This window comes from Calypte anna, chromosome 8 (genome assembly GCF_003957555.1).
Source record: "Calypte anna isolate BGI_N300 chromosome 8, bCalAnn1_v1.p, whole genome shotgun sequence".
Lineage (NCBI taxonomy): Eukaryota > Metazoa > Chordata > Aves > Apodiformes > Trochilidae > Calypte > Calypte anna.
The window spans coordinates 29,927,782-29,944,114 of record NC_044254.1 but is presented as its reverse complement, the minus strand read 5'-3'; the positions used below and the strand labels follow the sequence as shown (position 1 = coordinate 29,944,114).

The window sequence follows — 16,333 nt, the reverse complement described above, 5'->3', positions numbered from 1 at the left end:
CCCCTGGCAGCCTCAGGACCGATGTCACCGCTGTCCCCAACCCCTCGGGACCCCCGGCCCGGGGTGACCGCCAGACCCGACCCCCCCCGGAGCCCCCGGCCCCGCCCCTCCCAGCCCCGCACAATGGCGGCGCGGGGCATGCTGGGAGATGTAGTCCCGCGGGCGGGCGGTGCCGGCGGCGGGCGCGGTCCCGCCTACCGTTCCCACAGTGCCCCGCGCGGGGTGAGGTGCCCGGATGTGCCCGGCGCCGGAAGAGAAGCGAGTCTCTTCGGGGCCGGCCATCTTGTGCGGCAGCGAGCAGGGCGCGGGGGGCCCGGCAGCATCGGAGGAGGATCCCGCCGACGGGGGCCCATCATGCCCGGACACCTGCAGGAGGGCTTCGGCTGCGTCGTCACCAACCGCTTCGACCAGCTCTTTGATGACGAGTCCGACCCCTTCGAGGTGCTGCGGGCCGCCGAGACGCGGAGGAAAGAGAGCGGCGGAGGCGGCGGGAACCAGGGGGGCGGCGGGGCCCGCGGCGGTCCGGCGGGCGCTCAGACCAACTCCTCCGGAGGGGCCGGCGGCGGCGGCCCGGGCCAGGCGGGGGCCGGCGGCGGTGCCGGCAGCGCGGCCAAGCAGCTGCGCAGGGAGTCCCAGAAGGAGCGCAAGAACCCGCTGCCCCCCTTCGCCTCCTCCGCCGGGGGGGCCGCCGACCGCCGGGAGGAAGGCAGCGGTCAGCCCGGCGCTCCGCTGCGGAAGGAGGGTGAGCGGGGGCTGCGGGGGGCTGCGGCGGGGGAGGGAGCCGAGGGGCGGCCGGGAGGCCCCGGGGCCGCGGAGGGGCCGCCCCTCGCCGCCGCGGGGACCGCGCACAAAGGAGGAGGAGGCGGCGGCGGGAAGGCCGCGGAACCCCGGGCAGGGCCGAGCCCCGTGCCCGCCGCCTCGCACCCACGTGTGTGGGGGAAACGCGTGGCGGGCAGGCGGGAGCCCGGCCGGGGTACCGGCCCTCCGGAGGGCCCGGTGAGCGGCGGGCAGGGCCGGCAGCCGGAGCTCCGGGGGAAACGCAGGGACCTGCAGGCCCGGCTGCCCCGGCCCCACGTGGCTGCGGGACATGGGTCCCCGCAGCTCGGGCCGCTCAAAATGGAGGCGGGCGGGCGTGGGGTGCCCGCGGCTGAGTGGGTGCCTGTGCTGCGGCTGGGTAAGGAGGGGTGGAGGATCCCAGCAGCGGTGTTTGGGGTGCTCTGAACCCCCTGACAGGGGATCTGTCAGGGTGCCTGGGTTCCTCAGCAGGCGCTTCGCTAGGGAAGGGTGTCGGTAGGAATCGTGTTTGCGGCTTAATAATGCGAATTTTCAGCCCTGTTGGTGTAAACCCGCCCGGGAAACTGTGTTGAAAAAGGTATAAAAATAAAATACAAATAGGTTAAGTGAACACGCTGTGGGCAAAGTAATTAGTAGGGAGAAGAAGAGGGAGGGATGTTGCACGCACAGGAGAACTTCGGCGCACTTGGGTCAGTCAGAGCTGATTAAATTGGGACCTTTGCAAGGCATCTGAATGTGGTGACAGCGCTTGACGTGCGGGTGAGGAAATTGCTTCCTTCCCACCTGCAGTTTAACTCCTGAGTCGTCATTTCAGAAGCTCGGCCAGCTCAGGGCAGCAGATGAAAACACCTAAATACTGTAGCGTTTACTGCTAAATGATTCCCCGCCGTGTTTTCTGCTTTTTAAGGAAAAGGAAGTGGTCATACAGTCCTTTTTTTAGGCACTGGCGTCCCAAATGTTATTTGAATACCCGTTGTGACAAGCTTGGCTTTGTGGGTCCTTTGTACTTGAAAGCTACAGAGGTTTTTCCCGGTGAGGAATGCCATAATTTGTCCGGAGTGGCAATTTACTGAGCCATGTCCTCTGGAAGGATTAGTCAGGTACAGAATGATGGTGTTGTCCTGCATCAGGTACACCTGAAGCATCCTGGGCAGTGTCTTTGGCCACCCCAGGAGAACATGGAGGGGTTTGGGTAGGGGCTAGCAAGCTGTGTTTACCTCCTGGCTTTCACATCCTATTTTAAGAGCAAACAGTACTTTAATATTAAAAAAAAAATAAATTTTTGTGGGTTTTGATGGGAGGGAAGCAGAAAGTCAGGCCTGGTGCTGGAGCAGGATGGAAGGAGCATTGTTGTAAACAAAGTCACTTCCCAGCTTGGAAATGTCTGGGGGTTTTTTTGTGTGTGGGACGGGAGTTTTAAAGGTGTTGGATGGAATGCAGTGCAGTCTGAAATGATTCCCCTCTGCTCTGTAAAGATGCAGATGATGTGAATTACCAGTTCAAAGCTTCAAAGTGCTGCAAAGAAGAAGAAATAACTGGTATTTTGGGTTAGGCTCCAGCAGGAACCAGGTTTTTCTGAGCTCAGGGTGTCCAACTCGAAATTCCAAAGCTGTGGATTGTTTGTTCCAGTTCTGCAGCATACCTCCTGGGTCTTGTTTGCTCTCCCTGCTGAGCTCCAGCTCTTAAAACCAAATGGAAATGGTCGTCCTGGGTGGCAGGGCCCTTTCCAAAGGAGATGTTAGCAAGTTTTTAACCCCTGTGTTTCCCTCCGGGAGCAAGGATGATTTAGCAATGTATGTCATGCAAACTTGGCTCTAAGTACAGCTTGTAAGGTGCAGAGACATTGTTCATTTGGGTGTGTTGGCTTGGATGTCATTACAACTGTAACTTCTTTGGCCCCACCCAAATATGGCATTGCTTGTGAGGCAGGAACTTGGTTCTTTCAAAGAAAAAAAAAATTAAAATTTGTCACCTTTTCAGTGAAAACATAGTTTTCACTGTTCCTCAACCAGCCTTGGTGGGTTGCTTGGTGGTTTTCCCCTGAGTATTTTGGCAAAAAAAAATAAACAACCACAAAACCCCAAAGGAGTGACCTGCTTGCCCATATGTACTGAAGAAGAGTAAGCAGGTCTTTCAGGTGAGTAGAGAAGCAAGCTGTATTTAATACCCTTCAGCTGTCTTAGTGAAGAAAACAATGCCCATGGGGAGTTGTTATTTTAAAAACCCTTCCAGAAGGTGCAGGAGGGGAGGGCAGGAGGTTTGTGGCATGGTGTATTCTGAGGCTGTTCTGAGGGAGGGGAGGAGAAGATGAGTCTGTCAGGACTGCCCAGGATTTAGTCAGTGACCAGTGCCTGTGTGTGTGTGTGACACTGGGCTGTGTGACAGTGCCTGTGTGTGTGTGACAGTGCCTGTGTGTGTGTGTGACAGTGCCTGTGTGTGTGTGTGACATGGGCTGTGTGTGACACTGGGCTGTGTGACAGTGCCTGTGTGTGTGTGTGTGACACGGGCTGCATGTGACAGTGGCTGTGTGTGTGTGACATGGGCTGTGTGTGTGTGACACTGGGCTGTGTGACATGGGCTGTGTGTGTGTGACATGGGCTGTGTGTGTGTGACATGGGCTGTGTGTGTGACACTGGGCTGTGTGACATGGGCTGTGTGTGTGTGACATGGGCTGTGTGACAGTGCCTGTGTGTGTGTGACATGGCCTGTGTGACATGGGCTGTGTGTGTGTGACATGGGCTGTGTGACAGTGCCTGTGTGTGTGTGTGACATGGGCTGTGTGACAGTGCCTGTGTGTGTGTGACACGGGCTGCGTGTGACAGTGCCTGTGTGTGTGTGACACGGGCTGCGTGACACTGGGCTGTGTGTGTGTGACATGGGCTGTGTGTGACACTGGGCTGTGTGTGTGTGACATGGGCTGTGTGTGTGTGACACTGGGCTGTGTGACAGTGCCTGTGTGTGTGTGTGACATGGGCTATGTGACAGTGCCTGTGTGTGTGTGTGACAGTGCCTGCGTGTGACATGGGCTGTGTGACAGTGCTTGTGTGTGTGTGTATGGGTGTGACACTGGGCTGCGTGAGCACACCCTGCCCCAGGGAGCAGTGCTGACCAAAAACCTTCCCAAGAGGAGCAGGGTGGCTGCCACAGGAGCTTGGGTCCAGCTCAGGGACACTGACTTCTTTCTAGTGTGCATCAAAATAAAACCAGAGAAGCACCTCTCAGAGGAGGAAAATCAAATAAGCCTTTCTTTACCTTGGTGCTGCTTTGGAAGCCGATCCTGTCGTGTTAACACCGATCACTAATGTGCTGTGTGCCCTGGCAGGTTTTGTTCCTACACTACTGTAAGGGCGTACACTTGCACGAAACACAGTTTGGTTGAAATGCTGCACTAAGGAACATGACAAAAAGAGTCAGATGGTCTCCAGTGACTCTTCTCTAAAGGTCTCAGTCTCTGAGCTTGGCTGAGAAAAACGAGGAGAAAAACCGCAGCTCCAGCTTCACCTCCAGTGCTGTTTCGGGGTGTCAGGGTCAGTATCTCTCCCCCAGCAGCTCCACATTCCGTTGATGTCTGGCCTGATGTTGCAGGGATAAGGAGGATTGGCAGGAGGCCTGATCAGCAGCAGCAGCAGCAGCAGGGGGAAGGCAAACCCATCGACAGGAGACCTGAGAGACGACCTCCTCGGGAGCGCCGCTTCGACAAGCCTGCCGAGGAGAAGGGCGAAGGAGGAGAATTTTCTGTTGACAAGTAAGGATTTTTTTGTTTTTTGTCTCACCTCACAGCTTTCCTAGCTCTGAGAGGAAGGGGCTGGCTTGCCTCCTGCCACGAAGTTAAACAAGCAGACAGCAGCTGGTTGAGAATCAAAATTGAAGGGATGGAATTAAATTTCTGTCAGCCACCAGAAGAGCGTGTGGCAGGCAGGCTGTGACACTCTTCATAATCTTGGTTGTGAACTCCTCTCACGTTAGAGAGCAGCAGTGATGTCATATGAACAGTTCCATTGGTTTAAATCAGATATCCATCCAATCTCTGTGCATCTGGAGCAGGTGAGTCAGGAAGGGATCTCAGAGCTGTTGCCTGCAGGATGAGATTTGTTTGCTGCTTAAATCCATACAAGCCAGTGAGAGTCCATGTAGGTGTTCACACCATGGCTGCAGTGACTTCAGAGCTGGAATTAGTGAAGCCATCTCACATCTAGGCAGGTTTTAGTGTGTCTGAAGTGTTCCAGGTGTTCTGAAAGTTATGTTAAAAGTTAAAATTAAAGCCCTTTAAAAGAAGTTCACACCATGGCTGCAGTGACTTCAGAGCTGGAATCAGTGAAGCCATCTCCCATCTAGGCAGGTTTTAGGGTGTCTCAAATGTTCCAGGTGTTCTAAAAGTTATGTCAAAAAGTTAATTAAAGCCCTTTTAAAAGAAGTTGGATGAGTGCAAGTGAAATCAAAATTGCATGATGTGACAAAATACAAATACTAAATTGTTAATTTGGTGCCAAGAGATGCAAACAAGCAGCAAATCCCTCTTGAGTGTTTGTTGCCAGGTTTCAAAAATGCATACATTGTATGGTTGGCTTTTTCATTGTAATAACTTGTCACTGCTCTTAGAGCCTGGGCACAGTGCAGGAATTACCGAGGGAAAAGCAGGGAAACGAAGCTCTCAAAGAAAGAAACCCCTTAAAATCGGCGCTGCAGATTTTGGAGGGGGTTTTCTCACACCCAGCTCTTCCCTTCCAGACCCATCATTGACCGACCCATGCGTGGCCGTGGGGGACTGGGCAGAGGCCGTGGCCGTGGCCGTGGCATGGGCAGAGGAGGGGATGGGTTTGACTCTCGTGGCAAACGTGAATTTGACAGACACAGCGGCAGCGATAGATCGTAAGTCTTTAACTTTTTCTGGTCTTTGGTTTGGGTTTTGTTTGTTTTTACTGTTCTTTACGCTGAAAAGGACGTTTTGAAGTTTGCTTTTTGAATGTCTGTGTCTGGGCACTATGATGTTAACTCAGTTTTGTTAGTTCTGTTTCACATTCCCATTTCAGCGGCCTGAAGCACGAGGACAAGCGCGGAGGCAGCGGCTCACACAACTGGGGAACCGTCAAAGACGAGCTCACGTTAGTAACCTCACCATCTTCACACAGCCTCATCCCTGCACCTGGCAGAAACTCACACATTTACCTGCCTTGTACAATTGTTGCTGCCCTATTAAAGCAGCTTTTGCTGAATTTTTAAACAGCTTTGCTGTTAAAACCAGAATTTTGGGGAGGTTTGGAGCGCTGGGGGTCTTGTGCTGATTATTTGAGTGATTCCTTTGCAAATACAACAATTTAAATTTAACAATTCAGCATGCTTTTCTACAAATCTTACACTAAAAACTCTTTAATACCATTTTGTGTCAAGCTGCAGCATTTGGCTTTCAGAATTTGTTCTAGGAAGTGGGGGGGGGAACTGCGAGGAATGTGGGAAACGTAGAACTTAAAAGGCACAGAGAGCACCAATCCTTAATGAAAGAGTTGCTCTTAAAGTAAGAGTGGAGTTGTGTAAATACACTGTAGAGCTCAGGTGTTAACTTCTAGGTGGCTTTAAGTAGGGATGAACTTTTAAAAACCCAAACTCCAATGTTCTGATTGCAGTGAATTGGATCAGTCAACTGCCACCGAGGAAACGCCGGAGGGAGAGGAACATCCACCTGCTGATTCTGAAAACAAGTGAGTGCCACCCTTCCCCGTGGTCTTTGATAGCTTCAAAGGTACTATTACTTTGCCTTTAACCTCTGGTATTTATTCCTACTTCTGTTTTGTCAAACTCAGATTGTATTTTCCTCACTAGACATGAAATTCTCGTCAGTGCTGCTAAAAGACTGTTTAAAAAACACACACCTCATAATTTTTATCTTGCAGCATGCAGGATCCTAGGTCACTTTCAGGTTGCATTGTTAATAATCAGTTCTAATACTCTTAGGGTCCTGCAACTGCAGCTCCTAAGGAGCAAATCCAAGAGCATCTGTCTCATAGCCAGGTGGAACCACCAATCAAAAGGGGCAAACTTACAAGTGGTGTGAAAATGGGATACAAATCTTTATGTAGCATAGTGCAGTCAAGTGTTGTGTTTTAACCAGGGATGTGCTTTATGGTGGGTTCCAGAGAAACTCCAGTTGGAGTTTGCTATAGCTTGTTCTCCTCATGATAGTTGCAGTTAATGGTTAAGAGGGTAAAGTGAGTATGAAGAAAAACAAGAAATTAGTTTAACTGAAAAACAGGACAGTGCTGTTGTTTCTCCATGGTTGTGGTGGTCCAAGGTTGCAGCTGTCTTGTAGACAGAAGTACTATGAGAATGTTTAGGGAATTACAGCTTCAGCATTGGTCAGAAAATGCAAGCTAGTTTGGCTTTAAAAAAATTAAATGTATCAGAAAATGGTGTGTATGAAATTTGCTGTGTCTGCAGCTGTGTCCCACACCTGAACCTCTCAGCACTTGGCAAACTTCTTATAATCTGGTGTCATTTAAATGCTGATACAGGATTTGTTTTCTTTAGAATGTGAGTCATGATCATAACATCCATGAATTTACTACAGGGAGAATGAGGTTGAAGAAGTTAAGGAAGAAGGCCCCAAGGAGATGACCCTGGATGAGTGGAAAGCCATTCAGAGTAAGGATCGTGCAAAAGTCGAGTTCAACATCCGTAAACCCAACGAGGGTGCTGATGGGCAGTGGAAAAAAGGATTTGTTCTGCACAAGTCAAAGAGTGAGGAGGTAAAGAGATTTTTTCAGTGTTTGTTAGTATCCAGATTCTATGTTTTTGGAGTGGAAGCTCCATAGTTGTGGAACTGACCTGTAGCTAAAAGTCTGTGCAGTGGGAAGGACGTTTGTGGGAATAAACCTGAAGTTGTGAGTAGCAGGAGGAGTCTGGTGTTCCTGTGGTTGGTTTCAGCTGATGATCTGCACCCTTAGCTTGGTGTACACTGTGATAGAAACTGGGCTGGAGTACCCCTGGGCAGGTGACTTTGGAAGTCCTGTCTTGGTGAGCCTTTAGAGTAAGTCTGTCAACATCAAATTGATTTCCTTGCCTTCTCTGCAGTACACAGAGTGATGGTGCTGGCCAAACACTCCTCAGATTGAAGAAATGCTGGTCATGCCTCAGCCACCTAATACCTAAACTCTGTATGTTAAGTTTGTAACAGAGGTATCTCCTCATTTTGTAATAGTGTACAGACATCCTTGAAGCTTTTGGGAAATGCTTTTGTATGCTTCAGTGGTGGAGTTGCAGTAGAATTCTTTTCATATGGTAGTTTCTCAAGTGTACTCATTTCAGTCATTGCAAAATGTTAATTACTCTTCAAAGGTAGTGTGAGTGGTAGAGACAGACAGACTCCTTCACCCCAAAGGGAGGGACCTGCTGGGACCTGGGTTTTCTGCACGAATCTTTGGTTTTGACACTGAAGTATCTTAAGTGGTTGTAACTTTGTGTACCAGGTGGCTCTGGCTCCCTTTGAAGTCACTGGATAGTGTGTAGAGTTCTGTTTGGTCTTCTAAGAAGTGTTTCTGCTGCTTTACACCTTGTGTAAAGTTTCTTTTGTAAACTGGAGACACAACATGGATGGGGAGGAGTCATTCAGTGCTTGCCAGGGAAAGCTCCATTTCTGATCTCACTGAGCTCAGAGTGAGTCTGACTTTGGGACATTTATGCTGTTTTCTTCTTGCTGTGTAAGGTAGTTCAGCTCCTTAAATGGCTGCATACCTTATTTTACCTTCAGCTCTTCAGTGTTTGAAGTGTTGGTTAATTACTGCTTACCCTGGCTTGTGTGGGAAAGGGAATGTTTATTCCATCTCACTGAATTCTGTAGGTTTAAACAGAAGTATTTAGGTACTTTACTGAGATTTACTAAACAAGTAAAATGTGTCAAGAAATACCCCCAGGCCCAGGCCCTCCTGAGCTGACATTTAGTCACTTCTTTAACATCTCTGCATGTATGATAGCATAAGATGGTGGTACTCTGGAGAGATTGAGAACCTGGAAAGATCTGTACTGTTTGCCACATAAAAAAAAGTGAATTTTGGTTGTTAACTCAGAAAAACCCAAACAAACCCAATTACAACAACTAACCAAATGGAAGAATTGACATAATGAATAGATCATCCTATTGGAAAGGTGCATGCAGTTAACTTCTCCACAAAGAAATGAGAGAATTTTAACACTATAGCATTAGAAGTTAAGAGCTGTTTGCCATATTATCCCAGAAGTGAGATATTAACAGACTGCTTTTCATTCCAGCTGCTTTTAGCCTGCTTTTTATTCCATGTCCAGATATGTCTCCCTGTTTCACTTACTCTTTGTTCACTGATCCCTTTGGAAACAGCATGGGGTTTTTTTATTTGCTAAGTATTGTAGCAGCACAGCTCTATATTAGAGGTGTTGGGAAGGCAGCTCCTTTGTGAGCAGGTTTAGAAGGGGAATATTTAGAAGCTGTGAGCAAAACCTACCAATCATCTGCTGTTCTTTTTTTGTTTGTCCTCTTGGAAGTACTCGTGAGTCATGAAATTGAAGGTTGATGTAAGGTTTCTCAGTGATGAGAAGGGAAGTTGGTGTGTGGAAGTGACTTGGTTTATAAGGAAATTCTGGTTTTTATCCCCAGATCTCCTGTACTCTTACAGCTGACAAAAATCACTATGTGCCAGAGTAGATTTTTTTTTCAGAATTTTGAAGTTAAATTTGAGTTTCATTCTTGTAGCTTGAGAACTGCTGGGGGAAGGCCCTAAGGGAAAGGGAGTATGAGGATCTAGCACAGTTCATCTGCCTTAGTCTGTGAAAGAGCTGTTCTCCTCCTGCTCTTCACTCAGGGCTGAAGTGCTTGACCCTGTCTGAGGTCTTTTCTCTTTTCCCATTTGCTGTGTGATTACTAGAAAGTGCCACTTTGTGTGAAATAAACTCCTAATAGTGTCTCCCATTCTGGCCAGTTTAATAGGAAATCCATGTGTACTGGCAGCCCTGAGACTCTTTCCAGGAGATTGGGTGATGCCATAAAACAAATCCTCTTTTTTTGTCCTCTGCCAGTTTAGTGCCTTGAGTGTTTTGATGTTCTTCTGGTGCAGCTGAATAAAAAACTGGAAGGAATTCCATTGTGGAGAGACCTTAATATTTGTTCAGAAAGTTGGATGTCAGTCTCCTGGAAAGATTGATAGGCTGGGAGATCCCTCCCTGCTCCCTGGCTCTGCTTTGCTGTGCTTTTCCTCTGCCTGCAAACTTCCTTGGCTGCAGTAGAGACTGAGAAATGAGAGTAGTTCATCTGCAGAGAATTCTTGACTCCCAGGATCCTAGGATGTCAGGTGGGAAGGGACCTCAGGCACCACCTGGCCCAACCCTTCTGAGACTGCTCTCTGTATGCTGTCATTTTCAGCATCCCCCACTCTTCCCTGCCTGGCTCTGTGGGCAGTGTGCTCCAGATGTTGCATGCCTGCTCTCCATGGGGGTACCAGCAGCCTGACTTGGACTTTTTTGAGCTGAGTCTGAGATTTCTCTGGTCTCCACGCCTCTGGTGTGTGGCCCATCCTCTGCTCTTTCTGGATGCTCGCCCAGCTGTCCCATCTCATCATCCTTTTGCTGCTTCATGTGCTCAGTGACATCTGTACCCAGCGAGTTCATGTGACCTTATTACCTGTTGTTTCTGTATGTAGTTGAGTCTCATCTCTTCCTTTTGTTTTCTCCCTTTGTTCCTTTTGTCACTTTGGCGTGGACACGCAACTTGCATCAGACAAAGGCGATGACAGAAATGCAGGGGAGTCTGCTGGATTCACATGAGGTACTGATCCTTTCTCTCTCACTGGCAATGCTTGTGTTTCCCTGTCAGCCCCTTCTGAAAGGAAGGGCTGGAGACTGAGAAGTCACAAAAATAGAGAATACAAGTAGCTCCAATCCAGAGCTCTTCTGTCCATGCCTGTTGTCTGGCTGTGCACCATGTAGGACCCTTCATAATTCCTCCCCTTCCTGCTCATCATAAATGCTTCTATCATGACTCTTTTATTTTGTGGTGTTGCTGCTCTTTCTCCACAGCTCATTGTCTGCTTGGCTCCCTTTCTGTTAGTAGCTTGGTGTTAATTTTTGACAACCTTCCCCAGCAGTGCCTTTGAGCAGCTCTCAGTGGTCAGAGCACCATCCAGAGCTGCCAATACCTGTCAGTGAACCACTTCCAAAGCTGAGACAGTCAGTTTGTCCAGCTCTGGCTTTGACAGTTGTCACCTAAGGGCTAGGAGAGGATGAGGAGAACATACCCAGTCTTTTATTGGTGTTCTAAAGTAGCTTTAGTTACCTCTGATACAGAAATCATCAGGTTACATATTGAATTTGCTGTTTAGTGGTTAAACCAAAGCAAAGCTCTGAAAAAGACCATGGTTTTGGTAGAGTGTAGGGTTTCTTTTATTAAGCAGTAACACTATAGGGAAGGAAATGCACAGAATTATTCTACACATCCACTGGTACTGCCTCACAAAAGAAAATGTTACCAGTAAGTGGAAAAATACAATCTCAATACCTTGCAGCAATCCATGATGCAGACAGAGTATGCACAGGTAGGAAAGGAATCAAACCATACCAAAAAATATTGTGGAGTCTTACAATGGCTGCTGTCCTTACCTTTGAGGAGTGCTGTGCCAGGCCGAGGTGTGAACTGCCTTTCTTCTGAAAAAGGCAACAGGTTAAACCCCTAAGTCTGGAAAAAAAATCCCTGAAAGCAGCTTTGGACTCTGTGTATCCATGGGCTGCCTCACAAAGGATCCCCAAATGGTAATTAAAGAGCACAAGCCTTAATTGCCTTTGAAAGTCACCATATTGTGTCACTGCACCACAAGAGCAGTAAGTTAAGAGTCAGGAGGCTCAAACCAAGCAAGCAAACTGATGGTGGTGGTGCCAGAAGTCAGGGGTTGCAGGAACAGAGAGCCTTGGGTGCTGTCATGTTTCCAAAATGTGATGGTTGCATCTTGGAAGAGGCAGAGTGCTGTGCTGTGTAAACCCTGCTCTGATCTCCTCTGGCCACTCTTACATTCTCTGTGTCATCACAGGTGCCAAAACCTGGCATGGAAAAATCATTTGGACAAAATAGGAAAAATCAGGACTTTAGGAATGCCTGGTGGTTCTTGAGTTCAGGGTGTAATGCCCCAGGGTGCTGAACTGGGGCGTTTTGGGGGCAGATATCAACTCTTCAGTGCAAACCTGTGGTTGCCCAGGGAACCCTCCAGCTTCAGGGACTGTTCTGCCTTGGCAGAGGTGCTGAGGGGCTGATGTTGAGTGTGATGAGTGAAGTTCTCTGGCTCTGCATCCAGGTTTTGGCTGCCTCACTGCTGGGCTGGGTGATGTCTGCAAAACCCTACAGCAGCTGCAAACCCACCCAGGGTTCTGCCTGCCTCCCTTGTTTGAAATGCTTGCATGGGGCTGAGCCTAGGGGGAGTGTGAAGTGCTCCCTGAGCAAAATAGGGGTTATTAAGGTTTTAGGAAAGAATGAGATGAATTGGTAGAACCTGAGGATTTCTCTCTCAGGGCATACCAAGTGAGAGGTGCTGGGGAGTGAGGTTCCCCTCTGGCTTTTGAGGGGAGCACTTTGGTCTCGGATAAACGCATTCCTCTGAAGGAACTCCAGAGCTTCCCTGAATGATCTTGGAAGTGCAGAATGCCCTTTGTTTGCTGGAGTGCTTATTCCATGACTAGTGTGGGGTTTTGTAACCTGCACAACTTGATTCCTCACAGTTCCTCCACTGGCTCTGAACTGGAGTGAGGGAAGATGATCACTCCTCAGCTCGGGAGCGTGTTTGGAGGTGACCACGGGTGCTGTGGTGGCAAACTGCAGGTGACAGAGGTTTCTTGGGGTTGTTTTTTGGTTGGTTGACTGATGAGGAAAACCACTGCTTACAGGCTCATGCTGAGGACTCTGTAATGGATCATCACTTCCGTAAGCCTGCAAATGACATCACATCCCAGCTGGAGATCAACTTTGGAGACCTCGGCCGCCCCGGACGCGGTGGCAGAGGGGGACGAGGTGGCCGAGGACGTGGTGGCAGGGCCAGCCGTGGGGGCAGAACTGATAAGGTAAGGAGCTGCAGCTTCCCTCTGCAAAGGGGGGATAGTTTCAGTGTTTGTAAGGATATTGCCTGCTGGAGAAGGGTGCAGGGAAGAGGTCTTAGGAGGACAGGCTGAGGGGAGACCTCAGTGCTCTCTGCAGCTGCCCGAGAGGAGGCTCAGTGAGACAGATGTTGACCTCCATGGTGTGACCAGTGACAAAAGGAAATGGGGTCAGGCTCTACCAGGTTCAGGTTGGATGTTAGGAAAAAACAGCTTTGCAGAAAGGGTGGTTAAACATTGGAACAGGCTGCCCAGGGAGGTCCTGGAGGTCCTTTTGAACACCATCCCGTGAGGTGTTCAAAAAACAGGTAGATGAGGTGCTGCAGTGGATGGTTTAGTGGTCAGGGGTTGTAGAGTGCATGGTTGGACTTGATGATTTTCAAGGTGTTGTCCAACCTCAATGATTCTGTCTCATGCAGATAGGTTTTGTTTTATTTTTTAGTGTTCATTATTTTGAGGTGAATGCTCTGACAACCAACACCACGTTTTGAAACCAAGGCCTGCTCTTCAGAGTTTGCTTCACACTAGGTTGCTGCTAGGAGGAAAGAATGGATGTTTTAGCAGTGTTCTTATTAAAGACACACCAAAAAAAAGGAGGATGGAGAGGAGTTTGGGTTAAAAAATAGTGTCCACCTTTGTATCTAAACCCAAAAAATGACTCTTCAGCATGGACAGCCCTGAGCGTCCTGTGAGTTCTGCTCCTGCACAAAGAGAAACAACCCTCAGTGTCACACCAACCTGACTGCACATAACTGCTGTGTCTGCAGTGTGACCTGTGTGGGTGAGAGGCTGGCTTTACAGCTCCAGGTTAGAGCTAGAATGTGAGGGATTGAGTGTTTCCATGTGGAAATAGGATTCCAGGTTGTTTTATTCTATCTGCAGTAGTATTCTTCCTCATAAAGCCCTAATGAAATCATCAGGACTCAGTAGTGAGGGGAGGTTGTGGGGAGAATATATGAAGTTCCAAGTATAGCTACAGATAAGATTTGGTTTAATAGGGATTATTTATTCAGTTTAAACTCATCTAATCAAATTTTTACTCACTAGAAAATGAGTTCAGTAGCAAATGAGTTCAGGCTGTGTGGTGTGGCTGTCTTTACACAGACCAGACTTGCCTCACTTTTGTAGGACACTGACCTTTTTTTTTTTTTTCTCTTTTACACTGACTCTTAATTTTTTAGGCTTATTTAATGTTGATTTTTGTTTCTTTCCTTCCAGTTGGTTAAGGAGTTTGATGTGATCCACACACCCAACCAGGTTGGTGATCTCTGGTGGCACTTGGGGTGCCTGTCAGTGGGTTGGCTTTGGGGGGCTTTCTGCTTTTGTGTCAGCAGACATGGGAGCACTGAGGCTTAGGACCCTGCTGTTAACTTTATAACTCCAGTTTGAGGGCTGGGTACTTCTGCAGTGTCTCCTCTTGCCTGTAGGTGTTACACAGCTGCTGTTGGAATGGTTTAAATATAACTCCTGATCAATGAATGTGTTTACAGGAAATTGCACTATCCTAGCTCTTCCTTTTCTTCCGTGTCCCTCGTGGACAAAGTGAAGAGGCTTCTAAAATCCTGGATTTCTGCCTTTTCATTGCAGTGCTGGTTTTTGCACGTGGTTACTGAGTCTTTTAAGAACTTTGTTAGCCAAGTACTGTGCCAATTCTTGTGAGTTTCTAGAGCTAGGGTGCCACAAAAATCCAGCCAGATTGCAGCTGAGGGGGTAAATGAAACACCAGCAACTTAACTTGTGCTACAGAGGAACCTTTCCTGTGGGAATCTCTAGAACTTGGTGTGTGTGTGTGAGGGATTAGAAACACTGCAGGGCTCAGTGCTGTGAAGGTAACAACTTTCTGATGTTTCTCTTCCAGTCAAGTGCTTCTGCTCCTGATGTAGATGACCCAGAGGCTTTCCCAGCTCTGTCCTAAACTGGATGTCATAAGCCAACCCTGCCCTCGTTGGGCCTTCCTCTCCGAGGCTTGCATGCTTAAGGATCCTAAACAACTAAGAAATTTAAGGAAAAAAAAAACAAAAAAAGAGACTGTCATTCATACCATTCACACCTAAAGACTGAATTTTATCTGTTTTGAAAATGAACTTCTCTCGCTACACAGAAGCAACAATATGGTAGTCAGTTTTGTATTTAGAAATGTAATGGTAGCAGGGATGTTTTCATAATTTTTTCAGAGATTATGCATTCTTCATGGATACTTTTTTGTATTGCTGCTTGAAAATATGCGTTTCCAAACTTGAAATATAGGTGTGAACAGTGTGTACCAGTTAAAAGCTTTCACTTCATTTGTCTTTTTTTTTTTTTTTAATTAAGTTCAGGATTTTAGACATTTTCCCCCAACTACCAACTGGGTTTCCATTATTGCACACTTCCTTCCTTAATTCCTGCATAGCAGATTTTTCTCAGCCCGAGGTCTTTTGGAAGATGTGAAGCTTTCATTTGGCAGGCTGTTAGTGCTGTGTGGAAACACTAACTCCTGGGGTTACTTCAGTTTTAATGCTTCATTTCAGACTTGGAAAAACAGTCATTTTTCATCTGTGTCAGGTAGTTTGGTTACTCAAGATCTTGATACAAAATTGATACCAGATACTTGAAAAAAAAAAAAAAAAAAAAAAAGATTCAAAGCACATTGGTTTTTAGTTCAGTACCTGTGTGTTTATCCAGCAGTGACATGTGGGGAATCAGTCTACAGAGATAGGAAAATCAATGTATTACACCCTTCACTCACCCTGTTAACCTTTATTCCCTCCTCTTTCCTTCAAGAGAACCAGATGCTTTGTTGACAAAAAAAAAAAAGAGTTTCTAAATTACCTTCTGCTTTTTCTTTGAGAGGGTACCCTGTAGGTTGGAGTGACCTTTCCTGCTGCTGCAGCTGGGGGAAGGGATGTGGGATTTAGCAGGAATTACCTGGCTGACACAAGTCCCTGGTGTATTCCCAGCTCTCCAACAGCAGCAGCTCTTCCCAGGAAGAAGCCAGGGGCTGAGGCTGGCAGGTGGGAGCTTTGCCTTTCCCTTTCTGTCACAATTTCTGCATGACACAAGAAAAAGATACAAAAATACCAAACCCCACACAACCCACCCAACCCCTAACCCCTCTCCCTTCCTGCAGGTTTCACCCTGGGTCTGTGCAGCATTTGAGATCTGATTGCTAGCTGACAAATGAATGTTTTTCAGAGTGGGATGGTGAGAAACCCTTTCTGCCCCCTTAAAATGTGCTGTAGGTTTAATTTAATCCCTGTGAACAGGATTGCCACTTCAGGACACAAAAAAGAGTGGTGAGAATGACTTAAGAACGAGGCTTTCGTAGGGTTTTTTTTTCTGTTAGCAGACTAGGAGCAGGTTTCTCATCTTATTTAATGTTTTACACTTCAGACAGCTGGTATTTGTAGTTTCTTGACTAGGTAGATAGAAAACAAGAGGTAACAGCCTATTTTTTTAAAAGCTG

General features: G+C 47.8%; 1 protein-coding gene across 4 annotated transcripts; it reads left to right on the top strand.

The window, feature by feature from the left end:
• The first annotated feature begins 215 nt into the window (after window positions 1-215).
• Window positions 216-15,161, top strand: SERBP1 (SERPINE1 mRNA binding protein 1). 4 transcript variants are annotated; one of them, XM_030455717.1, is made up of 10 exons: window positions 216-742; window positions 4,381-4,540; window positions 5,524-5,664; window positions 5,802-5,897; window positions 6,417-6,491; window positions 7,358-7,535; window positions 10,532-10,579; window positions 12,682-12,855; window positions 14,107-14,145; window positions 14,747-15,161. In XM_030455717.1, exons 1-10 carry the CDS (start codon window positions 355-357, stop codon window positions 14,801-14,803), a joined length of 1,356 nt encoding a protein of 451 aa, XP_030311577.1. In that variant the 5' UTR covers window positions 216-354; the 3' UTR covers window positions 14,804-15,161. The 4 variants fall into 4 exon arrangements, with proteins under 4 accessions (XP_030311577.1, XP_030311579.1, XP_030311578.1 ...); XM_030455718.1 differs by having other exon boundaries at window positions 217-742; window positions 5,826-5,897; XM_030455719.1 differs by lacking the exon at window positions 10,532-10,579.
• The last annotated feature ends 1,172 nt before the right edge of the window (window positions 15,162-16,333 follow it).

Excerpts from the sequence above, each read along its gene's own strand:
- SERBP1 (XM_030455717.1), top strand. The coding sequence starts at position 355 with ATGCCCGGACACCTGCAGGAGGGCTTCGGCTGCGTCGTCACCAACCGC. Across the intron at positions 5,898-6,416 it reads ACCGTCAAAGACGAGCTCAC|TGAATTGGATCAGTCAACTG; the intron begins GTTAGTAACCTC and ends TTCTGATTGCAG. Across the intron at positions 6,492-7,357 it reads CCTGCTGATTCTGAAAACAA|GGAGAATGAGGTTGAAGAAG; the intron begins GTGAGTGCCACC and ends AATTTACTACAG.